General features: G+C 32.6%; 1 protein-coding gene across 1 annotated transcript in view; it reads right to left on the bottom strand.

The window, feature by feature from the left end:
• LOC134711271 (uncharacterized) overlaps positions 1 to 12,591 on the bottom strand; it is a 33,753-nt gene extending 21,162 nt beyond the window's left edge. The window contains exons 1-3 of the mRNA XM_063571795.1: positions 12,557 to 12,591; positions 5,895 to 8,565; positions 5,435 to 5,604 (exon numbers count right to left, since the gene is read on the bottom strand). Coding sequence (XP_063427865.1) covers positions 5,435 to 5,604; positions 5,895 to 8,499 — 2,775 coding nt within the window. The 5' untranslated portion in view covers positions 8,500 to 8,565; positions 12,557 to 12,591. The remainder of the gene's footprint in view (positions 1 to 5,434; positions 5,605 to 5,894; positions 8,566 to 12,556) is intronic.
• Positions 12,592 to 13,821: the final 1,230 nt, after the last annotated feature.

Genomic DNA, 13,821 nt, shown 5'->3' with positions numbered 1-13,821 from the left:
AACAACAACAAACTTTCTAAGAATAGATACGTCTTTGCCACAAATCCCCTATGAGGACTAATTTGTTACTGAATTGGTTTTCTGGCCAGTCTGTCTCATAGGAAGAAATCATTAATATTGAATTTTATCATGTGAAGGGGTACAATAAAAAGAAGAGTATACAGCACTATTTTTCTCATTATTGAAGGCTGTATGGTGTCAGACCTGTAGTTGACACATCCTTTTCATTCGATGGAAATTTATAGGTGAAATCAATGTTTTCAAAATTTAGAAACAGACAACAAAATGTAATCTAATAGTTTTAAGTCTTTAACTTTGCCAAAGATCTTTTACAAAGACCTTGTTTCAGGATTTGTTTTGCTCCAGGTCGCTCATGATCATTTATCTGGGTTTTGACAGGAAAATCAACAGTGTTTGTAGATCAGTTATGATAAATGTGGATACAAGTGGGGGTAAACTGTGTAACAGTCATCTATATATATGTACATCTGTTAGACTGACCCAAATATAAATATATAAATAATTTTATCATGCTGTTGTGTACAAAGGGAATGCAACATGTCATATCAAAATCTGTATTTTATGACCATTTCTTTAGAATCAGAAATAAATCTTCTAACTTTAGGACCTGTAAATCATTCATAATTTGCATTTAAAACAAATTCTCTTAACAATGCGCATTGTATACAACAATTTGAACTTCTTGTGTAAGAATTATATTTATTTCTCAATGATAATTCTCAATACTGTTATGAAAATGTCATTCATAAAACAATACCCGCTACATGTACATACAATTTTTTATGCCCCCTCAAAAAAAAATATTGGATAAACAATTGGTCCTACTAAAACATTTACCAATTATGTTTAGATGAATCACGTAACAATCAATGCCCATCCTAATAAGTTACATTAAATATAATTGATTGATTAAATCATTTGAAAAATTTAAAATAACTTTAAAATTCAATCATCTATCTTCATAATCGCATATTTAAAATGACATTAACTTTGAATGATCATATGGAAAATATCTTAGGTATGTTGAAAGAAAACCTTGGTTTTTCCAGATCACCGACTTGATCTTTATCGGTAAAAAAAATATTTTCCTATCTTTATTATCAGTGTTTAAACAATTAAGGTATTGCCATCTTCCTGTGTATTGTGTCATTTCATAAATATTAAATTTAATAAAGAAACACACCTTTTAACTTTAAATCTTTGGTATGATTTTCATGATAAGCATAACATTTTCTTAATGAAAATAAAGGTACAAAGTTAGAAATGTTACAATTAAGTTTTAGCCTTCTTTTAATGTTATTAGTTCTAAAATGATATATTGCTTTTTGAAATTTAATATATTTAGCAGAAATCATGCATAATTCAATGTATCATTGTTTTCCAACACTGGAATAACAATGAACTTAGAATTTGTTTTAGATTTAAACTCTCTCTTTTTTGTAATAACACTTTCCGAGAGCTTGTTTATACCAAGTTATCAAAATAATATATTCAAAGATAGATTTATTGACTGAAATTAAACAAAATACAAAATACATACATATATATGTATGTATCTGTAAAATCCAGATTTAAAAAGGTGAACCTCATAAGTACAACATGAACAATTGTCAAGTCTTGAAATAGAAAATGCCAATACAGTACAAAATAAATCCTTACAATAAAAATGTAGAATATGCATACCTTTTCTCTGATAGTCTCCTTCATTAGAATATCATTCTAATAAAAAATCTGGTTTATGAGAATACACTATCGTTTTATTTCTTTCAATAAAAATATTTCCATTTACATAAATCTCTGTCCACTTTATATATATATTTTATGAATAATAATTCCTGATTTTTTTTCATGAGTATTATTTGAGGTTATATATCCAGCATCACACCTAATAGGAGAAAACCGTGATGACACACATTTCACATCATCATCAATGGATGACAATTGGATTACCTCCCCTTTAATGAACGTTTAGTTAAATGTCAATATACATCCACGATAGACAGATAATAATGTTTAATTTGATACCATAATAAAGTTAATACACAAAGTGTATTGTGGTCAGCCTAACGGAACATATTTTTATTGGTGACAATTCATCAATAGCCACAGGTCATGTGATAGTGGTCATTATCCACGACTAAAAGTCAAATTAAGAGGTACTAAAGGTTATTTAGGGTAATGATTTACTAGACTTTGTCAAATTATGTTATTTAGATTGAGGTAAATTAGGGACCAAAATTTACAAGAAAGGTTACTTCACAGAATTCTACCTTTTTAATATCATACACATGTTAAACAGAGATGGACGAATATAATGTATCATGTTTATTAAGGTGGGTTTAATTATCTTTTTTTAAAACTAAAAATATCCGTCTTTTTAAATATTGAATGCACTTATTTTACATCATAATTGTTGTTCAGTTATTTATTTCAAAACTGCACAATTAGGACAATAAAAAAAAATTTGCTTTACATTTTGACTTTTAATATTAAATACTGAAAACAATTTTTTTATTACATATTGAATAGACAGCTGCACCATGAGCATGATGAGCACATGATAAGCCCATCACATTTTTCACTGAATAAAGTTCAATAATTTCTCAATGTTTATATCAGAAAGGAGTAGGTCCGGTAAGACCCCTTTTTGGCCCCAAAATATGGCAGTTTTACAAAATTGTTAAAATGTATACTTTTAGTTATTTAATGGACAGTAGAATGCTTCTGCTACATAAATATGGGCTGTTTTTGACAATACGATGTACATATATCGAGTACTAGCACCATTAAGTCATGCTAAATTACTGAAATCTTCACAATTCTATCATTTTGGTTAAATTTTGGATGGTTTCCGTGTAAAACGAAAGTGGCCACATTCGTGTTCATCCAAAATATTTAAATGTAAGTTGTATTTGATGATAATACATAACATATATAAAGGTTGAGGATGAACACGGATGCGGCCACTTTCATTTTTGACAAAATCCATCTTAAAAGTGACATTTTTCAGCATATTTGGTAGATTTTTCAAATTTGAGCTTGAATCGGAGCGTTTTTAATGACTAAATTAGTTAAAATCTTTCACATATATTAATTGAATCAAATAAAATAGACATTTAAGTGTTTAAAAAGTGGTCAACATCTTTCGTCAGATGAATCTGAAATTTGAGGCCAAAATCGGTCCTTATCGGACCTACTCCTTTTATAGAAAAAATTAATGGGAGGTTATCTTAATAGGTATAATATAGTTTAATGAAAACTGCTCAAAGCACTTTAAGGATATCGACCAAAACTTGAAAATCCCCCCCTTTTTTCGAATAAAATCAGAACTCAGAAACATTAAATCTAAAATACATAAAAATTAAAAGAGAGATTACAACAATAGCTATAAACAATTAACTAAAGTTTCATGAAAACCGTTTTTTAGTTATTTTTCAAAAACTGATATATTCCCCCTTTTTATGAATAAAACACCCATAATTTGAAAACATATAATCCAAAATTTATAAGAATCAAAATGGAGCTCATGTCAATAGATTTAAACACTTCACCAAAGTTTCATTCAAATTGGTTAAAACCCAGCCGCCAGTTTTACTTATTGGTGGCTGAAGCAAGAGTAACTGGAGAGAAAAAATTGGGAGGAGAAAACCCTTATAAAATCTTAGTCATATAAGATCAAAATCACTGTGCCATGATTGGGTTCCTCCTCTCAACCTTAGTTTCGACAATTTTACTGGCACATACCACTTTTTAGGCAGGCCTCCATGATACTTTTGTTAGTATATTTGTTAGTCATGCAGCTTTCAGTAACTGTGACAAAGTGAGTACCCTTCTTTCATTGAGTGTGACTATTGTTTTTATGTTACTCCACTGTCACAGTAGGGACAAGGGTTTCCACTTTGCACCATTATTTATGTGCCTGTCCAAAGTCAGGAGCCTGTAGTCCAGTGGATGTGATTAGTTCATGTCTATCAAACTTGTTTCTCATAAATTATATTGTTATGAATTAGATCATTAGTTGTCTTGTTTGAATTGTTTCACATTTTTCATACCAAGGCCTGTTCTGGGTATTTCTAATTATTAATGAAGGTCATACATATGCCTATAATTGATAACATCAACTTCATTTGAACCCTTGTTGATAGTATTTTTTCTACATCACCTTATTTAAAAAAAAAAAATTATGTTTAGTATCTGAATATAAATATAAATAAAGGGGCATAACTCCAGAACGGTAAAAGGGAAGCCACCTAATGCTTCATCAGAGTTTTGTGGTAATAAGCATTATGTATAAGTTTCATTTGATTTTGGTAAATCTAAAAGTTGGAGAACGGAAACCTATTTCAAGGTGTATGTATAGACAGACATGGATAAACCATAATGCCCATTTGCTATGATCACTAGGCCATAAAAAGCTATATAACTCATGATAGCAAGGGGCCACTTTGAACAAATTAAGGATCAGGTAAAGAGACTGATGGATACATTAATTTCGACACCAGCAATTAAATTAGGATATGCTCTCTTTAATATATATAAATTTTGATGGGCATTTCATTAAATGATTAGGAACAAATTATATGACAGATAAAATCATTTCTTATAGCAAATAATATCTTTTTCAAATAAATCCTAGCAATTCATTTGGTTTTATTTTTTTTGGCACCCCAACTGTCATGACTGTAGCAGAACACATAAGACTTTTTTTGAGGAAATGAGATCACTTTGCTGTAAAGAAATTCAGTTATGGAAATATTAAATATGAGCTTAACCCTCAGTTTGTTACATTTGTGATTTAATGCCAAGATTTGCATTCATTCTAACCTTAACAAACAAAATAATTTGAAACTTTAATATTCAAATGCACAACAAACAGGTCAACTGTCAAAGACTTTGCCCACATAATATTTTTAGTGAGTGTCTATTGGTGTCTAACCGCGATACATTGAAACAAGAATGTGGCCCTAGTACATGGATGCCCCACTCACATTTTCATTTTCCATGGGGTTAAGTTTTTAATTGAGCATTAATATTCGAAAGATCATATCATAAGGAACATGTGTACTAAGTTTCAAGTTGATTCGACTTCAACTTCATCAAAAACTACCTTGACCAAAAACTTTAACCTGAAACAGCACAGACGGACCAACAAACGGACGAATGGACGCACAGACCAGAAAACAGAATGCCCGTCTACTATCGAAGGTATAAAAATATCATTTCATGACTTATCTAGGCTATTAGCACTGAGCTTTCAAGAAAATTCTACTGAATATTAAGCATATAACAATGGATCAAGATAATTTTGACCAGAATCTAAAGATGAGTCATGTACGGAGCTTAAGGTGTGACACAATCTATCATATATTGTAGGTGGGGCATAATAAAAAATTAAATTGATTTCATTTCTCACCTTAAACAGCCATTGTGAGTCCTTCCTGTTCACCTCTTTGATAACTCCAGCAGCAATCAGACAGGTACAATACTGTGAGCCTATAACTTGTAGGTCATGTCGGGTCAACATTAATCTGAGGTAATGGTTATCATCAATAGATGAAGACAGCCATGAAAGTAACATCTTCCCTAAAAAATATAAATAAACATTAGCTATGTATATCTGTATATATTAGTTTGAACCAGAATTGGGTTTATTTAAATTCTCTTATTATCATTTTTCAAAAATGCATTTTCATTTTAAATGCATTTTACTACAACATGTTCAATTAAAGTTTAAATTGCCTATACAATAATTAAAATGGTCAAATTGTGTTTTATGCTAAAAATGTGCTTTTTTAAACAATTTCAAAAATGTTAGTACTGTCTTTTAAAATGATATAGACAAAATTTTTTGAAACATTTAATAGCCCAATTACCTTCAAAAACTTCCATGCGACTGAAATCAAGAGTTCCAGGAACTGAAGCTGGCCATTTGACAGCGTCATCAAGGTTTTGATATGGACTGTATTCTTTAGCATTGGGTTTTACATCCTCATCTTCCTTGTTGATACTTTCGGTTATTAACTGTGCCACGGCACTGGTCACAGGTTTATATTCTGCCATAGGTAAGAATGGTTTAGGACTATTTAAAGCTTTCGTTTGATCTGTTAGTGGTTTCACACTACTAAAAGTCTTTGGCTGCTCACCAAATGGTTTTGGACTACTTGGTGATTTTATCTGATTTGTAAATGCCTTAGGACTGTCTATTGGCCTTATTTGTTCAGCAAACACTTTTGGACTTGACGGTGATGATAAACTATTATTTCGTAAACTTCCATCAACTGTTCTATTGAATCGACTATTTTGAATAGGAACATGATCTAAATCGGTTTCCATTACAGCCTCACTTTGGCATACAACTTTTGATGAATTATCTTCCTGTTTTTGTACATCATTTATTCCTGCTTCAGTATTTTTAAACAATTTTCGTAACTTTTCTTCATCTCTTTGTTTCATTGCTTGATCTAAATCAGTGACTGGCGTTCGTCTTAATGATGAGTTATTGAGAGCCAAGTCAGGTATGTCTAATGATTTACTTCCCTTTGGAGTCATTACTTGCTTGATTTCAGACGATTCACTTAAGGTCCTGCCTCCAGATGAATGTCTACTTCTCTGAGGAATTTTATCAGTGTTTGATATGTTTTGATCAGTTCTTGTTCCAGATGAATGTCTACTTCTTTGCGGAGATTCATCAAATAAGCTCTGCTCGGTTTTTGACTCAAATAAAAGTTTTTGTGGAGATTTGTCTGATATGTTTTGATCTGATACAGTTTGTGATATGTCATGGTGTGGATAAATGGAGGGATCAAGTTTGGATGATTTGTTTTCTGGCTGATGTATATCTGGATTTGTGGGTTTGTCCATAGTTTCATTAGATTTAAATATAAGAGTTGGATCTTTAGTCTCTATGTCATGTATGGGAGTTGTTCCATCTTGATTTTCTAATTTATTATTAATATTCTGAGATTCTATCTTATTAGGGTTCTGACCATTTGTAGGTACTCTCTCAGCTACAGGTTTTGAGGAAGACAATACATTTGGCACTGGCTCTGTTTGTTGCATATTTGTATTTCCATTTTTTGGCGAGGACTGAATTTCAGGACTATTTTGCACAGAATTACTTGATTCTTCACTTTTCGATGGAGTATCTGATCTTGTTCTCCGTGTTCTTAAAAGTTTATAAGTCGATTCAAGTTTGGCAATTAATGGATTACCAATAACAGGTGTTTGAGTGACTTGAGTTGTTGGTAGACTTAATTGTTTATCATCGCAACTTTTATTAATATTTGACAGGAAAGATGGCCTTTTCCCCCTTTCCAAACTCTGCACTCGTCTTAAACGTATACATTCAGCAGCACTTCTCCTAGACGTTGCTGGTTTTTCTGTGGTTTCAGTGTTTTCACCTGAAGCTTGGTTGTCAACAGAATTATTTGTTTGAGATGTCAAGTTAAGTGATTTAGAAGCATCCTGATTTGAATTTAACAGCCCAGATGATCTTACCCTAACAGTACGTTCAACAGACTTTGCTCGGATACCAGAATAGGCACTTTCGTTTAGTACACTTCTTCTCTGTCCAGTTCTCGTTCCTGGTTCTGCTGAATCAGAGGTCTGACTTGATTCAGGAGAACCTTTTGAGTCCTCATTTTGATTTAGTAGTCTTGTCCTACTCCTTGTTCTTACACGGGTAGTACTGGTTTCAGGAGACTCTGGTCCTGTTCTCTGAGTAAGATCAGAGGTCTGACTTGATTCAGGAGAACCTTTGGAGTCCTCATTTTGATTGAGTAATCTTGTCCTACTCCTTGTTCTTACACGGGTAGTACTGGTTTCAGGTGACTCTGACCCAGCTTTCTGAGCAAGCTCAGGACTCAAAGGTGTGGTTGATTCTTCTGGTTCCTTTTCTCTGGTGATAAACCTCCTCCGTCTTCTCTCTGGTGGTTTATCTGGAGAGGTGTTTGGTTGAGAAGTATTTGATACTGGAGGTTGTGTTTCTGCAGCATCTGATGACTGAACATTAGGATTAACTTCTGCAATCGGTAATGTTTCCTTACTTGCTTCTGAAATAGGTTGTGAAGAAGATTCTGTTAAAGAGTTTGTGTTATTTTGTGAATTGTCAGTCGTTGACCTGACAGCATTTGATGGATCACTTTTAGGGACAACATCAGGGACATGAGAATTTTGATTTTTACCAACATTTGAATTTTCAGATTTCTGATTTAATTTCCTTTGAATCCTTTGCTTTAAACTTCTAGATTTCCTTTCATTTGATGACTGACTGTCATCTGAGGAGTATTCTGATGATATAATATTAGCTGAGGCAGACGGTTCCGATGACTGAAATCTGTGTTGTGTTCTCTGGAATACATTTTGTCTGCTAGAATTAATTATGTTTGTGTCAGCTGTAGGACTGTCACCGATATGAAATGACTGTAGTGTAGACACAACATCGTCAACAAGATTTTCCTTATCTGCCTCTTCAGCCATTTTGTTTTTTTATCTATCAATGCACCAAATCTGCCATTCACTCAATTTGAAGATCAACTGCAGCATCTAAAATTACAATAATTTTTTTTTTATCAATAAGCGAATAAATTGAATGGACTAGTTTTCAACAAAAATAAAGAAATAGATGTATGTCCTTTAACTAATCTATTAATTATATGCTGAATTATCAAATTTTCTGCCTTTGATTACATATATGTTGAACAAACATTTGTACATGTAATGTATCTGTAAAAACTAGAGGGTGTAAAGAGCACATGTTGCACATGTATGCATCTTCAAAAATAACATCAATGATTGCTTTTTTTGTTAAAAATCAAGTTTATAGGGCCATAACTCAATTATGAGTCAGTATATTGACAATCTCAGTCAGGTTGACATATTTGTTAATCATGTCTTGCTGACCATTTGTGGATTTAAAGTGTCTACCGTTCATAGTTTTCATGATAATATGTAGTAAATTAAGTTATAAAGGAGCATAACTAGGATCTTTAAAAGTGAGGCTACGCAAATTTGAATTTGTTTTGTGGTAATATCAGTGTATACATGTAGGTTTCATAACATTTGGTTGAGGAAAACTTAAGTTGGTGAACAGAAACGAATTCAGCAATATTTCTATTTGTAAAGGGGCATAACTCTAAAATGGTTAAAATGACACTATATAAAAATCATCATTTAAAGGGCAATAATTCTTGTAAGGAGTTGACTGACCATTCTGACCATTTAGGCTATGTTGACTTATCTGTAGATTTTGTCTTGTTAAAGACAAAAAATAGATGTAATTCAAACAATAGTTAGTGATTCACCTGAGACAATAAGTAATATTCAAAGGAATTTGTCTTAGAAAAAAAACCTATATACCTTAAAATAACACAAGTTACATGTATTTGACTTGTATTTTTGAAAACTATCACCTGATTGCAAACTTCTGTTATATTAATATTTCCCAGTTTTCAACCCTACTAAAACTTGATAGGCTGTAATAATCTAAATAGATTTATCTACACAATGGTGTATAACATGTTGCACGCCTACCTTTGTTCTTTGAACCATTTGCAGCAGGGGCCAACAAGTATGTCTGATATTTCCTATCAGTTACATGTAGTTTAAGCATATTTATTTATAGTGGATTGGGAAACAAATTTAATATTGCAACTTATGTAAATCCCTTTTCACTTTGCGGATGGGAGTGCTGCCTTGTAGCAGCATTAGCCTGCTCTGTTTGGAAATCTACAAGGGTGTCTTTTAAGTGCAAGAGATATGAATTTGTCTTAAAATAGATCAGCCATTTATCATCCTCTTCCGACAGACTATCATCATTTCTCTTGGAAATCTACAAGGGTGTCTTTTAAGTGCAGTGAGATATGGCCCTCTCTTAAAACAGATCAGCAATTTATCATCCCCTTCCGACAAACTATCATTGTTTCTCAAGTCAAGACTCACAAATGATGTTAAGGGAAAGCCGAAAGTTCAGTTCCTGAAATTTTCTCCCCAGAGCAGGGATCAAACTTAAAGATAAATTTTTGTTCATATATAATTTTAATCATATACTCCCACAGCTCCAGATAAGAATTCACAAATTGGTGTTTTAAGCCACCATTTTTTTTATTTAATTGAATGAAATAGTTTTTCAATTAGATTATTGATTCCAATTCACCCCTCAAGCAAATAGCAAATTTGTGTCCGGTTTCAACACCAAGTTTTGAATTTTCCATAACTTATATTTACTTGTGGTAATAGGACAGTACCTCATTACCTTTCTAGAGCACATACAGTATGATCACCATTCAGTTTATTTGAGGGTAGGTGAGGTCATGGACTTCTAAGTATAGAAAAGTCCTGGTGTGGTTAATAATTTTTTTGATTTTGATGTAATATTTGTGAACATTAAGTGCTGCAAGATGGTGTTGTCAGTCCCTATCACCTGTTTCTGGAATCCGGGTCTGTTCGCGCCCATTCACGTTCACACCCGATTACGTTCGCCCCCATTCACTTTCGCACCCTACACGTTCGCGCCCAATTTTTATTGCTTTTGTGTTTAATAACTTTGTAATTAAGTTTTGGCAAGTGTATTCATATAAGTATATTTGTTGTCATTGTCTGAAATTAAAGTGAGACAACGTTGTTTTTTTGTGTTGAATATATATTATTCTTGTTTTGGTTTGTGTATTGCTAACTTTTATTTCATTGTTTCAAAATAAAGTAAGACTCTAACAATGTATTTTTTGTGATGAATAAATTTTAAGCATATTTTGGTTAGTGTATTGCTATAACTTTATGTTTCATTGTTTCAGATCAAAATGGCCAAGCTGTTAAAATCTTTTGTGTTTTTCATTTAAAATCTTCAATGTTTTACTCATACCAAGCTAAATACATGCAGTATTTACATCAAATCAATTACAAACAACAATCGTGATTTTCTCATAATAAATTATTCAACTGGAATTTGATTTTAAATTGGGTGCGAATGTGCGAGGTGCGAACGGGTAGGGTGCGAAAATGTATTAGGCGTGAACGGACCTGATACCCTGTTTGTCATACATTTATGTACCTACAAACAATGTACTTAAAAAAAAATAAGTAGCTCTCAGATTTAAGATATATACCTCTGTTGAAAACCTTAACCAGGTTTATAGGGTGGTTTAATGAATGAGTTTTGACAAATCATTGGGTTTTCCTTGGCATGAATTGAGTTTTAGAACGCTGCAATGGGTACTTGCATTGGGTTTTCATTTATTACGCAAATAAGCAACTTATCTGGAGCTTTGTATGCTGTGCATGCAACAGTTCATAATCTTCAATATAAATGAAGCTGTAACTGTATACCAGAAGGAGAAACTAGGAACCTCTATGTTAGTAGTCTGATGGATTAACCATAGTCCGAGATTACTCTGACATTCGACGGCTGTTTAGCCAGACCAGCTGGGGCCGTGGGACGTCAGAGCTTGTCCCATATCAAAAAGTGGATATTTGCCCACCCAAAATAGATGCGCTGCTTTCTCGCTTTTGGAGCAGACTGAGAGCCTTGAAATTATATAAATTGGGCATCGAGACTCAAATATGCAAATATTTATATTTTGTTACCTCCTTTATAGGAGATCGATGTTTAACATTCAGAAGCAACCACGTTTTTTTACCTCCTTTACAGGAGATTGTTAACTAGCATTAACCATTTAGTTCCGACCACGATAACAATCAGCAGCTCTCGGACATTAGGTAACTTGCAGCGTAAATGAACGAGGTGTTAGATTATGGTCATCTGCACTGTTTTCTCGTGGTCACGTGATAATCTTTGAAAATGAAAAGCAAAATGGAGAAATCATGGGTCTCTGTGAAAAATGTTAAAATTTAGGAAAATAAAGGTTTGGCAGGTAGGTGAAACTTACATAAATGAAGAGATAAATGAAAACTGAAGAGATTGATGCCCAATTTATATAATTTCAAGGCTCTCAGTCGGCTTCAGAAGCGAGGAAGCAGCACATCTATTTTGGGTGGGCAAATATCCACTTTTCGATATGGAACGAGCTCTGACGTCCCAAGGCCCCAGCTTGTCTGGCTAAACAGCCATCGGACGTCAGAGTAATCTTGAACTAGGTTAACCACTACACCACAGCTCTCGTATCAGTTGCACAGAGAAGAAAATCGTCGAGGAAAACGCACCAGAGAGGAAAACCGCACATTGGGACAATTCGTGCCAACAGGCCTTAAGATTGAGATTGTAGGTAAATGGTTGTCATACCTTGGGAGGCCTGCTATGAATGAAGGTAGACATGTTATACACCATTGTGTAGATAAATAAATTATGATTTGCAATGTAGCAAGTTAATAAGTGGTTGACATCCGTGAAATCGAAATATAATGGAAGTAAAATAACCGAATCTTGCAAAAAAAATCAAAACGACTCTCAGAATAATGCTTTCACATAATCAAAAACACCGATTTATAACCAATTTGATTGAAGTGAATTATTAAATACAATGAATATAAATGCTTTCATCCAGGGGACATACTATTTGTGTGTGTTACTCTAAATTATAACCTTTGTTTGTTTCACATTTTTCCCAAAATTGTCACGCAGCTGACTAAAGTTCTCGTCAATTTATTTCCCTGGGAAACAATTTCCCCGGGAAACAATGTAATTTTTAAAAAACCATACGCACAAAATAGTGCATCGTACTTCTATTATAGTAGACACTGTATAGCTGATTACATTACGTATTTTTTTTCTTTTCTTTATAAATACAATAACACAAATCACAGATAATTTATTAATAATATTTGAATTTAATCTTTTTTCTTTATAAATACAATAACACAGATCACAGATAATGTATTAATAATGTTTAAATTTAAAGAAAAGGGTCATATTCATGTTTCATAGATTGATTAATTATTATCTTAATGATTCTAGTAAACAAGTTTGCATTTTGTCCGACTATTCACTAGTGGTCACTAGTTTGTCAGACTGTCCGTCAGAACAATTTTTCAAACATTTTATTCTTATGTTGGAATATATTTATTAGATATTTGGTATATATACTATGGACATTTGATAATATTACCAGGGGGTCATTTTTTTGTGTTTCCAGGGGAAACATTTTTTGTTGGTGTTTCCAGGGGAAACTTTATTTTGTGTTTCCAGGGGAAACATTTTATTTTGTGTTTCCAGGGGAAACATTTTATTTTGTGTTTCCAGGGGAAACTTTTTTTTTTGTGTTTCCAGGGGAAACATTTTTTTTATGTTTCCAGGGGAAACTTTTTGTTTTGTTTCCAAGGGAAACATTTTATTTGTATCCAGCGTTGTTTAGTCATTATTTTTTAACAACATGTTAATTTAAAAAATCGTAGTAAAATTATGTTGATATTACTTTTATTATTATCAAAAAATCTTAGAAATTGCTAAAATACACAAGACAAAAGACAACCAAATAATTATTGACAACCGAAGTGCTATCCAAAAAGCAAACCAATCAACGGATAAAACACAAATGAGCTTCGGTTTAGTGTCGTTAGTTTAAAAATTCCCCTTGAAACTTTAAAATATGCTTCCCCTGCAAGCGAAACCAATACTTGGCGACAGAATTATAAATTAGCATGTAGTTGAACAATAATTGCTAAACAACGCTGGAGACAAATAAAATATTTCCCTTGGAAACACAAAAATAAGTTTCCCCTGGAAACAACAAAATAAAATGTTTCCCTTGGAAACACTAAAAATGCTTCTCCTGGAAGCACAAATAATAACAATTGAATGTGTCCCTTGGAAACATGAAATTAAATCTTTGCTAAGTAGTTAAAAAATTA

The sequence above is a fragment of the Mytilus trossulus genome, chromosome 3, assembly GCF_036588685.1.
Source record: "Mytilus trossulus isolate FHL-02 chromosome 3, PNRI_Mtr1.1.1.hap1, whole genome shotgun sequence".
NCBI lineage: Eukaryota > Metazoa > Mollusca > Bivalvia > Mytilida > Mytilidae > Mytilus > Mytilus trossulus.
The sequence above is the reverse complement of the archived record's forward strand: the minus strand, read 5'-3'. Positions and strand labels throughout refer to the sequence as shown.